At 45.3% G+C, this 19,004-nt stretch overlaps 1 protein-coding gene across 2 annotated transcripts in view; it reads right to left on the minus strand.

Annotated features, from left to right (window-relative positions):
- The window catches only part of ACOT7 (acyl-CoA thioesterase 7), a 159,825-nt gene extending 145,020 nt beyond the window's left edge, over nucleotides 1–14,805 (minus strand). For both annotated transcript variants that reach the window (XM_038746445.1, XM_038746444.1), the window contains exons 1-2: nucleotides 14,650–14,805; nucleotides 6,541–6,658 (exon numbers count right to left, since the gene is read on the minus strand). In XM_038746445.1, the coding sequence (XP_038602373.1) occupies nucleotides 6,541–6,658; nucleotides 14,650–14,759 (228 nt within the window). In that variant the 5' untranslated portion in view covers nucleotides 14,760–14,805. The remainder of the gene's footprint in view (nucleotides 1–6,540; nucleotides 6,659–14,649) is intronic.
- Between the last annotated feature and the right edge of the window lie 4,199 nt (nucleotides 14,806–19,004).

Raw genomic sequence — 19,004 nt, forward strand, 5'->3', positions numbered from 1 at the left:
TGTCCTACCATTCCTCTCCAAACTCCATGAGCAAGTTGTCTACACCCACTGCCTCCACTTCTTCTCCAGTTCTTTCCTTGACCCCCTCCAATATGGCTCCTGCCCCCTTCACTCAGCAGAAATTGTTCTCTAACATGGTGGCTCTGGGGTCACGGCCGACCATCCGGGAGGGGAGGGAGGAGGCTGCGGGGGACTCCCCCCCCTCCCATCTTACCTTCCCTTCCCCACAGCACCTGTATATATGTTTGTACAGATTTATTACTCTATTTATTTTACTTGTACATATCTATTCTATTTATTTCATTTGGTTAGTATGTTTGGTTTTGTTCTCCGTCTCCCCCTTTTAGACTGTGAGCCCACTGTTGAGTAGGGACTGTCTCTATGTGTTGCCAACTTGTACTTCCCAAGCGCTTAGTACAGTGCTCTGCACACAGTAAGCGCTCAATAAATACGATTGATGACGATGATGTCACCAATGATCTCCTTCTTGCCAAATCCAACAACCTCTATTCCATCCTAATCCTCCTCGACCTCTCAGCCGACTTCGACATTTTGGACCAACCCTTCTCCAGGAAACTTTATCCAACCTTGGCTTCACTGACACCATCCTCTCCTGGTTCTCCTCATATAATAATAATAATGATGGCATTTGTTAAGCACTTACTATGAGAAAAGCACTGCTCTAAACGCTGGGGGGGATACAAGGTAATTAGCTTGTTCCACATGGGGCTCACAGTCTTAACCCCCATTTTACAGATGAGGTAACAGGCACAGAGAAGTGAAGTGACTTACCCGAAGTCACACAGCTGACAAGTGGTGGAGCCGAGATTAGAACCCATGACTCATATCTCTCTAGCCACTCATTCTCAGTCTCCTCAAGGCTCATTTCTGGGTCCCCTTCTATTCTCCATCTGCACCCACTCCTTTGGAGAACTCATTCTCTCCCATGGCCTCAACTACCCTGAGAATGATTCCCAAATCTTCATCCCAGCACCAATGTCTCTCCTCTGCAGTCTCATATTTCCTCCTGCCTTCAGGACATCTTTACTTGGATATCCCACCAACAAACTTAATATGTTCAAAACAGAACTCATCTTCCCACTCAAACCCTGTCCTCCCCTGACTTTCCCATCACTGTAGACAGCACCAACATTCCCCATTTCACAAGCCCATTATCTTCGATTCATCTCTCTCATTCTACCCACATATTCATTGTCACCAAATCCTGTCAATTCTACCTTCACAACATCACTGATTTCTGCCTTTTCCTCTCCATCTAAAATGCTACCACGTTAATCTTAAGCATTTATCCTATTTCACCTTGATTACTGCAACAGCCTCTTTTCTGGCCTCCCTGCCTCCTGTCTCTTCCCACTCCAAACCACACTTCATTCTGCTGCCTGGATCACTTTTCTACAAAACTGTTCAGTCCATGTTTCCCCACTCCTCAAGAACATACAGTGGCTGCCCATCCACATCTACAAAAACCTCCCTAACCATGGACTTTAAACCACTCAATCAGCTTGTCCCCTCCTCTCTTACCTCCCTGATTTCCTACTACAATCCAGCCCACACACTTCACTCCTCTAATGTCATCCAACTCACTGTACCTCAATCTTGCCACTGACCTCTCATCTGCATCTTGCCTCTGGCCTGGAATGCCCTTCCTCTTTATATCTGCCTCACTCTCCTCACCTTCAAAGCCTTATTCATTGATTGTAATGGCAATGGGAGGCATTGGGAAGCAGCAAGGAAGAGAAAAAAATAAATCAATCATTTTTATTGAGTGCTTACTGTGTGCAGAGCACTGTACCAAGCACTTGAGAGGGTACAATATAACAGAGTTGGTAGACATGTTCCCTGCCCACAAGGAGCTTACAGTCTAGATGGAAAGAGATGAATATAAATAAAACATCCGTATGTACATAAATGCTGAGGAGCTGAGGGTGGGATGCTTAAAGGGTACAAATTCATTCAATCATTCAATCGTATTTATTGAGCACTTACTCTGCGCAGAGCACTGTACTAAGCACTTGGGAAGTACAAATCGGCAACATATAGAGACGGTCCCTACCCAACAATGGGCTCACAATCTAGAAGGGGGAGACAGACAACAAAACAAAACAAATTCAAGTGTAAGGATGACACAGAAGTAGTAGAAAAAATGAGGGTTTAGTCAGGGGAGACCTCTTTGAGATGCGATTTTAATAAGGCTTTGAATATGGGGAAAGTGATAGTCTGTTAGATATGAAGGGGGAGTGAATTCCAGGCTAGAGGCAGGAGGTGGGTGAGGGGTTGAAAGCAAAATAGACAAGATCGAGGTACAGTGAATAGGTTGTTATTAGAGAGGTGAAGTGAGCATACTGGGTTGTAGGAGGAAGTCAGAAAGGTAAGATAGGAAGGAGTAAGATGATTGAGTGCTTTACTGCTAAAATCTCCCTTTCTTCTTTACCCAAACTGCTACCCCATTAATCCAAGCACTTATCCTATTCCACCTTGATTCCGCTGACCTCAATCAGGCAGAAACTCCTCACCCTCGGCTTCAAGGCTCTCCATCACCTCGCCCCCTCCTACCTCACCTCCCTTCTCTCCTTCTACAGCCCAGCCCGCACCCTCCGCTTCTCTGTCGCTAATCTCCTCACCGTGCCTCATTCTCGCCTGTCCCGCCGTCGACCCCTGGCCCAAGTCATCCCCCTGGCCTGGAATGCCCTCCCTCCCCACATCCGCCAAGATAGCTCTCTTCCTCCCTTCAAGGCCCTACTGAGAGCTCACCTCCTCCAGGAGGCCTTTCCAGACTGAGCCCCCTCCTTCCTCTCCCTCTCCTCCCCCACACCTTACCTCCTTCCCTTCCCCACAGCACCTGTATATATGTATATATGTTTGTACATATTTATTACTCTATTTATTTTACTTGTACATGTTTATTCTATTTATTTTATTCTGTTAATATGTTTTGTTTTGTTCTCTGTCTCCCCCCTCTAGACTGTGAGCCCACTGTTGGGTAGGGACCGTCTCTATATGTTGCCAACTTGTACTTCCCAAGCGCTTAGCACAGTGCTCTGCACACAGTAAGCACTCAATAAATACAATTGAATGAATGAATGAATGAATGACCTTGCTGACTTCCTTGCTGACCTCCCTGCCTCTCGTCTCTCCCCACTTCAGTCTACACTTCACTCTGCTGCCTGGATCATTTTTACACAAGAACATTCAGTCCACGTTTCCCCACTCTTCACGACCCTCCAGTGGTTGCCCATTGACCTCCACAAACGAAACTCCTTACCAATGGCTTTGAAGCACTTAATCACCTTACTCCCTCTTACCTTATCTTTCTGATTTCCTACTACAATCCAGCCCATACACTTCACTTCTCTAATGCCAACATACTCAATGTACCTGGATCTCATCTATCTCACCATCGACCCCTCACCCATGTCCTTCCTCGAGTCTGGAACTCCCTCCCCTTTCATACCCGACAGACCATCACCCTCCCTATCTTCAAAGTCTTATTGAAAGCACTTCTCCGAGGCCTACTCCAACTAAGCCCTCATTTCCTCTTTTCCCACTCCCTTCTGCATTGCTCTTGCACCTGGATTTGTACCCCTTATTCACCTCACCCTTGGCCCCACAGTATTTATGTACCTATTGGTAATTTATTTATATTAATGTCTGTCTCCCCCTTTTAGACTGTAAACTGGCTGTGGATAGAGAATGTGTCTACCACCCTATTATATTGTAGTCTCCCAAGAGCTTAGTGCAGTGTTCTGCACACAAAAAATGCAACAAATACAACTGATTGATTGAAAGGCGTTTCTCTTCAATAAGGTGGTTGGTCAACCATTGGAGGTTCTTGAAGAATAGGGAAACGACTGAACTACACAGTTCACAGAAAAATGATCCAGGCAGGCAGAGTGAAATATGGACTGGAATGGTTGTGTTTGTTTATGCTCTCTCTGAGGAAGGAAGTTGCTTATCTTACTTAGGAAATCTTTCACAAGTGTCTCTACAGTTAGAATGGAAAAAAACAATTTCTCCACTGCCCCCATGACAGAAGTTTCTTATTTTAAGGATGGGGATTCCCAAAAAAAGCGTTGTTATAGGATCTTATCTATGACAAGATGATTTCACAAAGCCATTCAATGTTTTGATTCAGACTCACACTGACAGTAAAAACTCTCCTGTTTGTAGCAGACATGCAGATACAGAATGTAACCAAAAGTTAACAGACTCCGAACCAGCTCACAAGCCTGAGTCAGTACGCTACAAAAAGCAATTCCTTAGAATAATTGTGGTATTTGTTAAGCACTGCCTATCACTCTGTCAATGGTATTTACTGAGTGCTTACTGTGCACAGAGCACTGCACTGAACATTTGATAAAGTACAAGACAGCAGAGTTGGTAGACATGTTCCCTGCCCAGCAGGAACGTACAGTCTAGAGGGAGAGACAGACATTAAAATAAATTACCAATATGCACATGAGTACTGTGGGGCTGAGGATGGGGTGAATATCAAATTCTTAAAGGGCACAGATCCAAAGATAAATATGATGCAGAAGGGAGAAGAAGATAGGGAATGAGGCTTAGTGAAGGAAGGCCTCTTAGAGGAGATGTTATTTTACTAAGGCTTTGAAGGTGGGGAGAGGATAGTTTGTCACATATGAAAGGGAGGGAGTTCCATGCCAGAGGCAGGATGTGGGCAGGAGGCTGGCAGTGAGATAGACGAATTGAGGAACAATGAATAGGTTGGTGTTGGAGGGGCGAAGCGTGCAGGTTTTGCTGCAGAAAATCAGCGAGATAAGATACGAGGGAGCAAGCAGATTGAGAATTTTAAAGCTGATGGTAAGGAGTTTCTGTTTGACACGGAGGTAGATGGTAAACCATTAGAGGGTTTTGAGGAGTGGGGAGATGTGAAATGGTGGTTTATTACAAAAATGATCCTGGCATCAGTGTGAAGTAAGGACTGGAGTGGGGAGAGACTGGAAGCAGGGAGGCCAATATACAATGTACCAAGCACTGACACTAATAAGTGCTGGGGTACATATACTAAGTCAGACACAGTCCCAGTCCAATATGGGGTTCACAATCTAAGTAGGATGAAGAACAGGTATTGAATCCCCAGTTTGCATTTGAAGAAACTAAGGCACAAAGAATTACGAGACATCCAAAGCCATGCAGCAGGCAAACGGCAGAGCCAGCGTTAAGACCCAGGTCCTCTGACTCCTAAGCCTCTGCTCTTTCTATTAGGCCCTGCTGTTCCATGGTAGGCACAATCTAAAGGGGTAGACCAGCAGAGGGAATTGGTCTCACCTATAGCCCTGCCTAGCAGTGACACAGGGCACAACTGAGAAACAGCAGATGATCACAGTCACTGATGTTCCTGCCTTTCTTTCTGGTAAATGACCTTTCAAAGACTTAAAATCTAGGAGTCAAGGACTTTCCCAAGTCTCCCATTACTTGGACAGGAAAAAGACTACTTAGCTCATCTGTGAAAATGCAGATTTTCGGACATTTTGTCTAAAGTCTAATCTTCAACTCTATTCCCACAAGAGAAAGGCAATAGACTTAGGAGCCACTTTCTCACAAACAGATATGGGACTCCCAGTCTTCCCCACAAGGTGGCAGCTGCAGAGGCAAGGAAGCGACTGAGACTTGGGATTTTACAGTACATAAAGTCCAATCGAGGCTGCCAAAGAGGATGGCTCAGAAATCCAGAGAGTCAGAGACCACAGAACCGACTCCAGATACCCACATCTCCCGCTACCATCCCTCCATGAAAGCAGAAAGGGCTTTATTAATGTTATCCTTACCTGCATAGTAACCAGGTACTCGTTTAAGGAGAGGTGGGTAATTATTCATACATAAAAAGAGAAAGCACTCTGAAAAGAGAAAGCACTCTGAAAATGGGATTCTTTAGCTTTTGAGCACAATGCCTTCTGTAAAAATGATGTCCCAGGGCCTCTTTGACGGGGCCCAGGCCACTGAGCATGGCAAGAAAATTTGGCCCACAGAGGAGAAACAGTTTGACTTAGTGGAAACAGCACGGGTGTGGGAGTCAGATGACCTGGGTTCTAATCCTGGCTCTGCCACTTGTCTGCTGTGTGACCTTATGCAAGTCACTTCACTTCTCTGGGCCTCAGTTACCGCATCTGTTAAATGGGGATTAAGACCATGAGCCCCATGTGGGACAGAGACTATGTCCAACCTGATGATCTTGTATCTATCCCAGTGCTTAGAAAAGTGCCTGACACATAATAAGTGCTCAATAATATTATTATTATTATTATTATTAAGATGATAAGTACAGCCAGCAAAATAATTTCAGTCATTCAATCATATTTATTGAGTGCTTACTGTGAGCAGAACACGGCACTGTTTGGGAGAGTACAGTATAACAATATAGCAGACACACTCCCGCCACACACACAACAAGCTTCATTGGGGGGAGGGTGTCACATATAGAAAGGACAAATCAGGAATCCTGGTGCTTTTCCATGTAGTCCCATCCAGAAGCTAGAGATGGATTATCCCTTTGGTACTTACTCCTTTGTGGCTGTTACAGTGCCGGGTACTGATGATAGCCCCGGCCTCTTCAATCATTTTCAAAATGGTCCCTCCATGGACATTCCCTGCGATGTTGGCATCATCTGGGCGCATTATTCTACAGCAGAAGGGGAGAAAGAAAAATAGAGTGACGCCTCTTGGAGCAGTACTGGATATGGAATCAATGCAGTTAGACCATCTCATCTAGACATCTTCTAGACTGAGAGCCCGCTGTTGGGCAGGGACCGTCTCTATATGTTGTAAACTTGTACTTCCCAAACGCTTAGTACAGTGCTCTGCACACAGTAAGCGCTCAATAAATACGATTGAAATACAATTGAATCTCCCCCCAACCCCTTCACCCAAGTCAGTGGAAAGACACTGCAACAGGGAAGTTAATATGTAAAATGGCCTAAGCTGTATGCCTACCGAATCTAGAGGGCAGAGGAAAAAGAAATGCTTAAAGAGTTTATCAGTGGAAAGAGCCCGGGCTTTGAAGTCAGAGGTCATGGCTTCGAATCCCAGCTCCGCCACATGTCTGCTGTGTGACATTGGGCAAGTCACAACTTCTCTGAGCCTCTGTTCCCTCATCTGTAAAATGGGGATTAAGATTGTGAGCCCCACGTAGGACAACCTGATTACCTTGTATTCCCCCCCCAGTGCTTAGAACAGTGCTTTGAACATAGTATGTGCTTAACAAATGCCATTATTATTATTAATAAGCTCATTATAGGCAGGAATGTGTCTGTTTATTGTTATATTGTACTCTCCCAAGCACTTAGCACAGTGCTTTGCACACAGTAAGCACTCAATAAATGACTGAATAAATGAATCAATAATAATAATAATAATATTTGTTAAGTGCTTATCATGTGTCAAGCACTGTTCTAAGCACTGGGGTAGAAACAAGATCATCAGATTAGACATAGTCCTTGTCCCACAAGGGGCTCACAGCCTTAACTCCCATTTTACAGAGGAGGTAACTGAGGCCCAGAGAAGTGAAGTGATTTGCCCAAGGTCACAAAGCAGGCAAGTGGCGGAGCCAGGATCAGAACTCAAGTCCTTCTGACTGCCAGGTCCGTGCTCTATCCACTAGGCCATGCTGCTTCAATCAATAAAGTGGAAGAGGAAAGAGACTGGACTAACACCCATGAGGCCAATTCCCTGTTTTTCTCCTTTCCGCCAGATGGTGCAGACTGGAAAAAGAAGAAATGAGCTCTCTTTGTGCTATCTGCAAGGAGGGAAACGGAAACCTTTGGGAAGCAGAAAGAATTTAGTTTCCAAGGCTTTTTTATTCCCAGTTCCCTTGTCTAGCACTGTGTGTCCAGCACTGTTCTACGCATTTAGGAGATAAAACTTAATCAAACCGAATACAGTCCCTGCCCCACATGGGGCTCACAGTCTAAGTAAAAGGGAGACCAGGTATTCAATCCGCATGTTGCGGCTGAGGAAACAGGCACAGAGAAGTTAAGTGACTTGCCCAAGGTCACAGAGCAGGCAAGTGGCAGAGCTGGGATTAGAACCCAGGTCCTCCGGTTCCCATGCCTGTGCTCTTTCCATTAGGCCATGCTGCTTCCCACTTTGGTGGGCCAGCAGGCAGTTCTTTTTTCTTCTTCTTCTTCCTCTTTCTTTAATAGTATTTTTTAAGTGCTTAATATGTGCCAGGCACTATACCAATCACTGGGGAAGATAACAAGGTAATCAGGTCAGACACAGTCCATGTCCCACATAAGGCTCACAGACTTCATCCACATTTTACAGATGAGGGAACTGAGGCACAGAGAAGTGAAGTGACTTGCCCAAGGTCACAGAGGAGACAAGTGGCAGAACTGGGATTAGAACTCAGGTCCTTAACTGGATGGGCCTTCTAGTTTAAACTGGACAGAAAAACTCTCCGTAGCCCATTTTCCTTCTCTAAGTACGATTTCTGGGCCAAGAAATTCAGTGGGTTTGAACTAAAATGAACACAACAACTCTGCACAAACTCTTTTTTATTTCCCTACCTCGAGCCAACCCATTAAACTCTAGGAGACCATTATCTCTCAGCTACATCTCACCTAGTGTACATCTAAGCACACTAAACAGGTAGAGACTCTAGATTGAAAGCATGTTCATTCATTCAACCATACTTACAGAGCACTTACTGTATGCAGAGCATTGTATTAAGCACTTGGAAGAGTATGATACAAAAATAAACAGACATTCCCTGCCCGCAACGAGCTTACAGTCTAGGTGGGGGTGGAGAAAAACATCAATATAAGTAAATTATAGATATGTACATAAGTGTTGTGGGGCTGAGAGGGGGGAAGAACAAATAGAGCAAGTCAGAGAGACACAGAAACGAGTGCCAAAAGAGGAAAGGGGAGCTTAGTCAGGGAAGGCCTCTTGGATATGTGACTTCAATACAGCTTTGATTGGGGGGAGAATAACTGTCAGTTAGAATTGAGGAGGGAGGGCGTTGCAGGCCAGAGACAGGACATGAGCAAGGAGTCAGCAGCGAGATAGATGAGATCAAGGCACAGTGAGAAGGTTAGCATTAGATGAGCGAAGTGTGCAGGCTGGGTTGTAGTAGAAGAGTAGTGAGGTGAGATAGGATGGGGTAAGGTGATTGAGTGCTTTAAAGCCTATGGTTAGGAATTTTTTTTGATGCAGAGGTGGATGGGCAACCACTGGAGTTTCCTCAGGAGTGGGGTGACATGTTGTGAATGTTTTTGCACAAAAATGATCTGGGCAGCAGAGTGAACTGGAGTGGGAACTGTGGAGTGTGAACTGGAGTGCAGACTGAACTGTGGAGTGTGAACTGGAAATGGACTGGAGTGGGAAGAGACAGGAGGCTGGGAGGTCAGCAAGGAGGCTGATGCAGTAATCCAGGCGGGATGGGATGGGTGACTGTTTCAATGTGGTAGCAGTTTGGATGGAGAGGAAACAGTGAATTTTAGCGACGTTGTGAAGGTTGGACTGACAGGATATAGTGATGGATTGAAAATGTGAGTTGAATGAGAGAGAGGAGTTAAGGGTAACAGCAAGGTTGTGGGCTTGGGAGACAGGAAGGATGGTGGTGCCGTGATGGGAAAGTCAGGGGGAGGACAGTGTTTGGGTAGGAAGATAAGGAGTTTTGTTTTGGACATGTTAAGCTTGAGGTGATGGGAGGACACTCAAACAGAGATGTCTTGAAGGCAAGAGGAAATGTGAGACTGCAGAGAGGGAGAGAGATCAGGACTGAAGGGCAGGGAATGTGCCCACTAATTCTGTTGCATTGTACTTTTCCAAGTGCTTAGTACAGTGCACTGCACATAGTAAGCACTCAATACCAGTGATTGACTGAACCACTGGAAAGTGACCACACAGGAAGACTATGACCAGGATCTGCTTCCAATACACAAGAGAAAGGCTCCCTTTCACGAATGACAGGAAGTGAATTTTGAACAGATTATTTAGTTGTAAACAATTAGAACCAGCAGACCTTGTTTGCAAGGGTTTTCAGAGGCTATTTAGTCTACACCTTAGACTTACTCGGACACTCTAATTAGTCAGGTTTCCATTCCCTCAGCAAAGGAAAAGGCCAGGCTCTCAGCCAAAGCTGTCAGTGTGAAGGTCTTGGCCTGGGGCCTAACTCTGGGGACGAGACAGGCATGCTCCAGGGTAAAAGCCAGAAAAAAAGAAGTTAGTCCCATTTGTGTATTCCAGGACTCAGCTAATATCTCCAGTGGCAGAGAAGGCCACAGCCTGAGGCTGGAATGAAGCTTCTCTGCTCAATTCCTTAACAAGGCCTATCTTGGGTCAAAAACAACCATCTCTCAAAGATCAACACATTAGGGACAGAGCACTAACTCAGATAATCTACACACTTGCTTAGAACTAACATTTTCTCCCGGAGCAGCTAATGAGCAGCTGATTTAAATTTCACCTCCTCTACAATGAACACAAAGCATGCAGAAGGGTGCCATGGGTTATCTGGATCCAGAATCATTTCCATTACAATGCCGGAATTTTAAAGGGTCCTAAGATGTTACTCTAGTAGAAACAGGAAAAGTAAAATTCCCTTCAGCTTCTGTGATAAACCAGCTTGCTCTCCCTGAACAAAAGGTTGAGAAGGTAGAGATGGCAAAACCAGGATCGAGAACGCAGGAGGGTTCACTTCACTCCACGCCCAGGATCTGCTCTGGGGAGTCTTAGCCCTTTACTTGGCTTTGATTTAGGGAGGAAGCAGGCCTCAAGCTGCAGCCTTTAGTCCTCAGAAACAGTTGGAGTGAGAGCCTGGGCCCAGTGGATAGAGCACGGGCAGGGAGTCAGAAGGACCTGGGTTCTAATTCCAGCTCTACCACTTGTCTGCTGTGTGACCTTGGGCAAGTTACTTAACTTCTCTGGGCCTCAGTTCCCTCATGTGTAAAATGGGAATTAAGACCACAAGCCCCACGTGGGACAGGGACTGCATCCACTCTGATTAGCTTGTAGCTACCACAGCGCTTACTACTGTGCCTGCAACATAGTAAGCACTTAAATACCATTAAAAAACCCCACAAAAAACCTTTGTAAGCAGCTGTCCCTTAACAAAGGGCTCACAACTAAAGAGCCCTTCCTCTCCTACCCTGAGTCCTATTGTGACCAGTCATCCGGTTTTAGAACATATAGTCCATTTACAGCTGCTCTGAACCCCCTGGCCAACTCAGACTGTAAGACCGTTGTTGGGTAGGGATTGTTTCTGTTACCAAATTGTATTTTCCAAGCACTTAGTACAGTGCTCTGTGCACAGTAAGCACTCAATATCATTGAATGAATGATAGATGTGGCACCAGATGCCTTTTTGTCCAGCATTTTTATTTTTCAGCTCAGCCTCCCTCTGCCACATCCCCAGTGGCCGAATTCCATGTCTCAGAAGAGGTGCGTATAGTAAGAGGGACCTGGAAAGGGAACACAAAGACTTCCAGAGCAAGGGTGGCAGAAGAAGCACAAGGGACTTTCAGAGAAACTCTAGGATCAGGCAGCTCCAGGAACACATCCACAAAAGGCCCAGGTGACATCACCGCATCTACGAAAATGTTCAGCCTGTGTTTCCGCACTCCTCAAGAACTTCTAGTGGTTACCCATCTACCTCCTACTCAAATAGAAACTCCTCACCACTGGCTTTAAAGCACTCAATCACCTTACTGCTTCCTACCTCACCTTGCTACTCTCCCTGCTACAACCCAGCCTGCACATATTGCTCTTCTAATGCCAACCTTCTCATTGTACTTTGATCTCATCTATCTTACGCTGACCTCTCACCCACATCCTGCCTCTGGCCTGGAATGCCCTCCCTCTTCATATCCGACAGGTAATTACTCTCTGCTCCTTTCAAAGCCTTACTTCAGGCACATCTCCTCCAAGAGGCCTTCCCTAAGCCCTCCTTTCTTTCTCTTCAACTCCCTTCTGTGTTGCCCTGACTTGCTCCCTTCTTTCATTTCCCCCCCCCGCAGCCCTTATATACATATCTGTAATTTATTCATTTATATTAATGTCTGTCTCCCCCTCTAGGCTGTAAGCTTGTTGTGGGCAGGGAACACTAATAATGGTATTTGTCAAGCACTTACTATGTCCAGGCACTGTACTAAGCACTGGATGTGTCTGTTATATTGTTATACTGTAATCTCCCAAGCACTTAGTACCATGCTTTGCACACAGTAAGTGCTCAATAAATTCAATTGACTGACTGCAGCAGACCCAGTGTGTAACATATTATCTCATGTGTGTCTCCTTACTTAGCACTGGAGAGGGCCATCAGTGGACCACCCCCTACCCACCCCGAGAAAGTCTACTCCCCTCTCTTCCTCCTGTCTCCTCAACCCCAGGAGGCACTTAAAAACAGGCAGCAAAGATCAGCAGAACTTGCAAAAGGAAATACCAGCTCCAAGGGCAGTGCCAATAGGATCAAATGGGTCTCTGAGTTGTAGGAGCCTCCAAGATACTGGAAAAAAAAAAAATCACACAACTGCATCTCCCTCCCTGAAATGAGCTAAAACTTTCCAGGTGAAAAAGGAAGGGACAGAAGAGACATGTGGAAATAATAATAATTTTAGTATTTATTAAGCACTTACTATGTGCCAAGTATTGTACTTAATGGTGGGGTAGATACAATATAATTACAGGGCTCAGAGTCTAAGGTAGGAGGAAGAACAGGTTTTGAACTCCATTTTACAAATGAGGGAACTGACAGAGATGTGACGTAACTGCTCAAGGTCACACAGCCGACAAGCGGCAGAGATTAGCGGCAGAATTAGAAACCGGGTCTTCTGATTCCCAGGCCTGTACTCTTTCCATTAGGCCATGTTGCTTCCCTGTAATTTTCCTAAACTACCTGTAAGTGTTCAGTCCTCAAAGGAAGAATTCCATCGCCCCCCTCACCCCTCCCTCCACTCCTGCTCTCTTAATGAACTGCCGTGAGACTGAGAGCAGCACGCTGAGCCCATACTCACTGTTTCCTTACCCCATGCAAAGGGGGCCCTGAGTGGGCGGTGGCAGCAACAACAGCAAGCCTGACCCCCTCAGTCCTCCCCAGCAGCACCAGCAGCTTGGAGCTGGCTCGGCTCGTGGCCAATATTCCCCGAGTCTGATAGGAAAAGCCAGCCCTAAAATTAAAGCATCGCTGGGTGAAATCCATGGTAACCAGGGGAAGGTTATGGCTTTGGGGGGATTTCGGGTTCCTCTTTACAAAAATAGCAACTAAAATAACTGTAAGAGATAGAAGATGTGAAGGCCAAATTTAGAGGATTTATTTCATGCTAAAAATACAGGCTTTCTGGAAAGTCCTCTCGGGGCTTCCACCTGTTTGGCGGAGGAAGGAAGTTGTCTCCCTGGGAGCTCACCATGCTTCCATGTCTGAGGCAGGCCCAGCACTGTGGCCAACTTTAAATACCCTTCAAAACACTCCAAGGGTGTAGGACGGGGTGCTACCTACTGGTTTAGGGAGGTTCACAATTGAATGAGCCAACATACCACTAGGGAAACGCAGCAGTGTGGCTTAGTGGAAAGAGGACCTGGGTCCTAATCCCAGCTCTGCCACTTGTCTGCCGTGTGACCTTGAGCAAGTCACTGCACTTCTCTGGCCTCAGTTACTTTGTCTTTAAAATGGGGATTAAGAACTGTTAGCCCTATGATGGGTAGGGACTGTGTCCAACCTGATTAATGCACATCTACCTCAGCACTTAAGCACTTACAACAGTGCTTGACACACAGTATGTGCTTAACAAATACCACTCAAAAAAAAAAAAGAACATCTCTGCACTGCCCACTGTGGAGCAGGAGAAAAAAGGATCAAAGAACCAAAAGACCAAGACCCAAATTAAATCCTAATTTCCACAATGACTACAGCTATATTCTGAGGAGAGGAATCCACATGGTAGGCAACCAGGTCGCAGATTCATGACGCCTCTTCCTCGTGGTCATGAAGAAATTTAACAAAATTTCCTACTTAGCATGGCTGTTCCTCCTACCTAAATGCTACTCCCTTAATTTAAGTCTCAGTTTAAAATGAATCATAATTTAGTAGAGATCTGGAAAGTGAAGCACAAACAGCGTGCTAACTATGAAAAATACAAACTGTTGAAAATAAAAGAGCCAAAGATACCTAGGGCAAAAACTAAAATGCCTGCTCATACTCTTAGGACTATGCGCTCTGCTAGCCTGTGCCAGTGTAGAACACAGTAAAAATCATCATTTCATATGAGAGAGAGAGAGACTTGAAAACTGAGCTAAAATGATAAGGGTGCACCCTTATACACTGGTCTTGAGAGAAGCATTGCTCTCTGACTTCTTATCAGAAATCCAGTTGGATTTCCACTCTACAAGCCCACGCAGGTCAGTCGGTGGTTCGATTTCCTGCTGTTGCTCTCGTTAAGAGAAACATTTAGCTTTGTCCGTGCTGTGGGGACTGGTTCCAGGAAGTCAGTCTGGGGCTGCAAACCAGACGGAGCCAAGGCTTGGCTCTCCATTCCTGCACCGTCTCCCAGCCCTGCCCTGAGAGCTGACAGGGGGAAACACCATGCTGCACTTTCCATTCACCCCACTACTGCTCTCAATTTCAGAAGCGTGATCCCTGGTGAACCACCTTAGTGGTCCTGGAGCATACGGTACCTGCTGAGGTTGTAGGTCACCATCCCTGCTGTTGAAAAATCAAATCCTGTGAAGCAGCACACTAAGCCGGGCAGGGGCGGGAAGCAGAGAGCACTACCAGCTTCAATCATTCATCATTTGTAGTCACACAGCCTGTGAGGTCATTCCTGATGCAATGGCTGTCGACCTCCCAATCACACTGTGTTTGGTGGAGAGCACACTGGCTTCCTGTCCTACCCAATCTAACCAGGAAGAGTGTGTTTGGCCAATCAGAAAGCTCTGCTGAAAGCCAGTTGTCATAGGAACCTCATTTTAGAAATAATTATAACAATAGCAGAAGAAAAAAATACTTCCTCACTGCTGTGATATGAAATTTCAAAGTCATCGATAGCCTGACTGATTGGCCTGAACTCTGACCTTTACCAACAGCTTGATCCAGCTGGGAATTTTAGGACCTAAAAACCTCCTTTCAGCTCTACCTGCCAGCTGAGCCCAGTTTTTCTGGGGATAGGAAAATCTCATCTAGGAGGCAGGGTGCCACAATGTGCTAAGTCATGGTGCAGGATCTAGCTTTGGCTCTGCTGCTGACTTGCTCAGGTCACGAGACTCAAAGATTCCTGCAGAAAGGGGAAAGAACTTGGGAAAATGGCTCAAAAATCCAAGTGCAAAGTATTTTACCTCCACATGATACTCTAGAAATGTTCATATATATCTTTTTCAAACAAAACTTTGAAAGGAATTTATTTCTAGTCTGGTAATAGACTGGTAAATTAAAGAGGAATCTGATGCTGGGCTTCCCAGAGGCTGCACAGATCTCAGCATGGACTAAAAATCTGAGGCCAGACATACTCGCCCACCGGAGGAGTGCCCAGAAACACAAAATAATAATGGTATTTATTAAGCATTTACTAGGTGCCAAGCACTGTTCTAAATGCTGGGGTAAATACAAGATAATATGGTTGGGCACAGTCCTGGTCCCATATGGGGCTCACTTTCTAGGTAGGAGGGAGTAGGATTTAACCTCCAATTTACAGATGAAGAAACTGAGGAACAGAGGAAATGAAGTGACTTACCCAAAGTCACACAGCAGACAAGTGGCAGAGCTGGGATTAGAACCCAGGTCCTGATTTCCAGGCCTGAGAAATTTCTACTAGGTCATGCTGCTTCTTAAGCATGACTGTGAGCCCCTGTGGGACAGGTACTGTGCCTAACCTGATAAGTGTGTATCTAACCCAGCACTTAGTACAGTGCCTGGCACAAAGTAAGCACTTAAATACCATTTAAAAAGAAAAAAATGTTCACTCCCCAAATGACTGGTGAAGCAGGAGCAACTCAGGACCCTTTCTTAACAAGGACGGAGGTCCCCGCCTTTCCAACCCATAGAGAAAATAAACAGGGAGGTGTAATGTGGGTGCAGTGGGGACAGAAAGAAAGGGGAAAGGAAACAGGGAAGAGGTCAAACTTCTCTTCTGCCCAAACCTGGCCTGCCTTTCCGCAGCCACCAAGGTCTACACAGGATTCGCATAAAGGGACAGAGACACCAACTCTTGTGTGCACAATAACAAGAAGTAGCCAGAGAGAGCAAGGGAGGAATACAAGGCCAGAAAACAGCAGTGGAGAAAAATCAAACCAGTAATGGAATTAAATGTACTTTATCTCATTTCCTGCAGCATATAAATAAGGCACTTCCTATTTGATAAAGCACTGTGCTCCTGCATCCAAGATGTTGGAGCCCGAAGCATTAAGGATCACCCCCACCCCCCACCCCCGCAACCCAGTCCAAGGCAAACTAAAGTTCAAAACACACCGCAGGTAAGGGACCCCTTAAGAAGTGAAGTTAGGGGATAAGTGGAATGGGAGTAGGGGGGTGAACAGAACAGAGAAGCAGAAAATCAGAGGCCAAAGAGGGGATAAAAAGGTGAGCAGAACAGATAAGAGGAAACTGAAGCAAAGGGAAAGAGCAAAAGTAAGAGGGAAAGAGAAGAACGAGAGAGACAGTCAGAGGGAAAGACAAGGAAGTGGGACAGAAAGCACAACAGCAAGAAGAATGGATAAGCAAAGTATGACCAAGTCATCGTGGTATTTAGTCAGTGAATCAATCATGTTTACTGAGCACTTACTGTATGCAGAGCACTGTACTGAGCGCTTGGGAGAGTTCAATATACTAATATAACAGGCACATTCCCTGCCCACAACGAGCTTACAGTCTAGAGGGGAAGAAAAACATTGGTATAAATACATAAAATTACAGAAATGTATTTAAATGCTGTGGGGCACAATGAATAAAGGGAACGCAGAAGGGAGTTGGAGAAGAAGAAAGGAGGGCTTAGGGAAGGTCTCTAGGAGGAGATCTGCCTTCAATACGGCTTTGAAGGGGGTGAGAGTAATTGTCAGATGAGACAGGATGGCATTCCAAGCTTGCTGAGTGCAGAACACTGTACTAAGAGGAAAGCACTGTACCTAGTGGAAAGAGCATGGCCCTGGGAGTCAGAAGACCTGGGTTCTAATCCTGACTCCACCACAACCCTACTGTGTGACCTTGGGTAAATCATCTGACTTCCCTGTGCTTCAGTTTCCTCACCTGTAAAATGAAGATTCAACCCCTTTTCTCCCTCCTACTTAGATGGTGAGCATCATGGGGAATAGAATGTAACTAATCTGATTATCTTTTATCAATCCCAGGATTAAGCACAATGTTTGGCACATAGCAAGTACTTAAACACCAAAATTACAAATACTGTTATAAAGGAGTGGAGAGAGACAGGGACAAAAAGACTAAAATAGTGTAAAAGTTTCCTATCAGGTAGTCATCACTTATTTAAAATGTTTTAAACCATCATCAGGAGTCTGGTTCCTTCCTCAGTTTTGCAAAGACCTGTTCACATCTTGTCTCAAGAGTCCAGGTTATACATAACTTATTAAAACAAATATTCAACTGCTATTACTGAAATTCTCTAACTTTACCAATAAGTTAATTTCAGAAGGGGAGAGACAAGAGACACTTTCCTGTTGAACTGTTTTAAAAGAGGTCTCAAAGACAGGATACCACTGTACGTTCTGTTCAAAACCAGCCCCTAGTACAGTCAGTGCAATGAAAATGCAAACCAGCCAAAAGGATAAAGGCAAACACCCGCCCTTCCTCCTTATTGTTTTACACCTTCCCCACCTACAGCGAGAATCTATTTAACTGCCTTCTTCAGTTATTTAACATTATGTACTGAACACCCACTGTGCAAGGGTCACAACATAAAACCATGATTAATGTCAATTCCGAGAAGCAGAGGGACCTAGTGAAAAAGAACATGGGCCTGGGAGTCAGAGGCCCTGGGTTCTAATCCCTGCTCTGTCAGTTGCCAATTGCTCTGTGACCTTGGACAAGTCACTTAACTTCTCTGTACCTCAGTTACTTTGTCAAATGGGGATCAAATTCTCCTCCCTCCAATTTAGACCAAGAACCCCTTGTACAACAAGGGCCAAGTCCAACCTGATAGAACTATATCTACCCCAGTATTTAGAACAGTACTTGATACATAGTAAGCCTTTAACAAATAGCATAACAATAATAATAATAATAAAAATCAGACCAGTAGAGCTGTCCTTCAGCGTGAAGATGAACCTGCTAATAGTGAGACTGTACCCAGGAGACCCAGGAGTCCTCATCCTCTCTAACATTTCCTGTTCTCTTCTAACATTCCCTTCCCTGTTGACACCACCACCATCCTCCCAGGTTCTCAAGCCCCCAGCCCTGGTGTTGCCCTTGACCACTCCTCTATCTTTCAACTTTCACATTCAGTTTGTTACCTATTCTTTTTTCACAAAATCTCCCGAATTAACCCTTTATTCTCCATCCAAACTGTCATCAGGCTAGTCCAAGCACTTTTCACATCCCAACTCGACTACTGCACCAACCTCCTCGCAGACCTCCCTGCCTCCAGCCTTTCCCCTATCTATTCCATGCTTCATTCTGCTGCCTGGATCATTTTTCTAAAACATCACTTTGTGCACGTCTCCCCACTCTTCAAAAACCTGCAATGGTTGCCCACTCCTCTCCACATTAAGGGGACATTCCTAACCACCAGCTTTAAGGCACTCAAATCAACCTCCCTCCCACTATATCTCCTCCTTCCTGTCCCACTACACCCTTCATTCCTTTCAAGTCAACCTATCCATTTTGCCTCGTTCTCATCTTTCTGGCTGCTGACCCCTTACTCTTAACCTCTCTTCTCCTGGAATTCCCTACCGCTTCATATCTGGCAGGCCATTGCTCTCCCCATTTTCCAAACACTCAGGAAATCATAGGGAGAGTCTTTCTGGATTAATCTCATCTCCCTACCCTATTTTCCCCTCTACTACTACTCCAGCATTTCTGTTTCACC

This window comes from Tachyglossus aculeatus, chromosome 5, assembly GCF_015852505.1.
Source record: "Tachyglossus aculeatus isolate mTacAcu1 chromosome 5, mTacAcu1.pri, whole genome shotgun sequence".
Taxonomy (NCBI): Eukaryota; Metazoa; Chordata; class Mammalia; order Monotremata; family Tachyglossidae; genus Tachyglossus; species Tachyglossus aculeatus.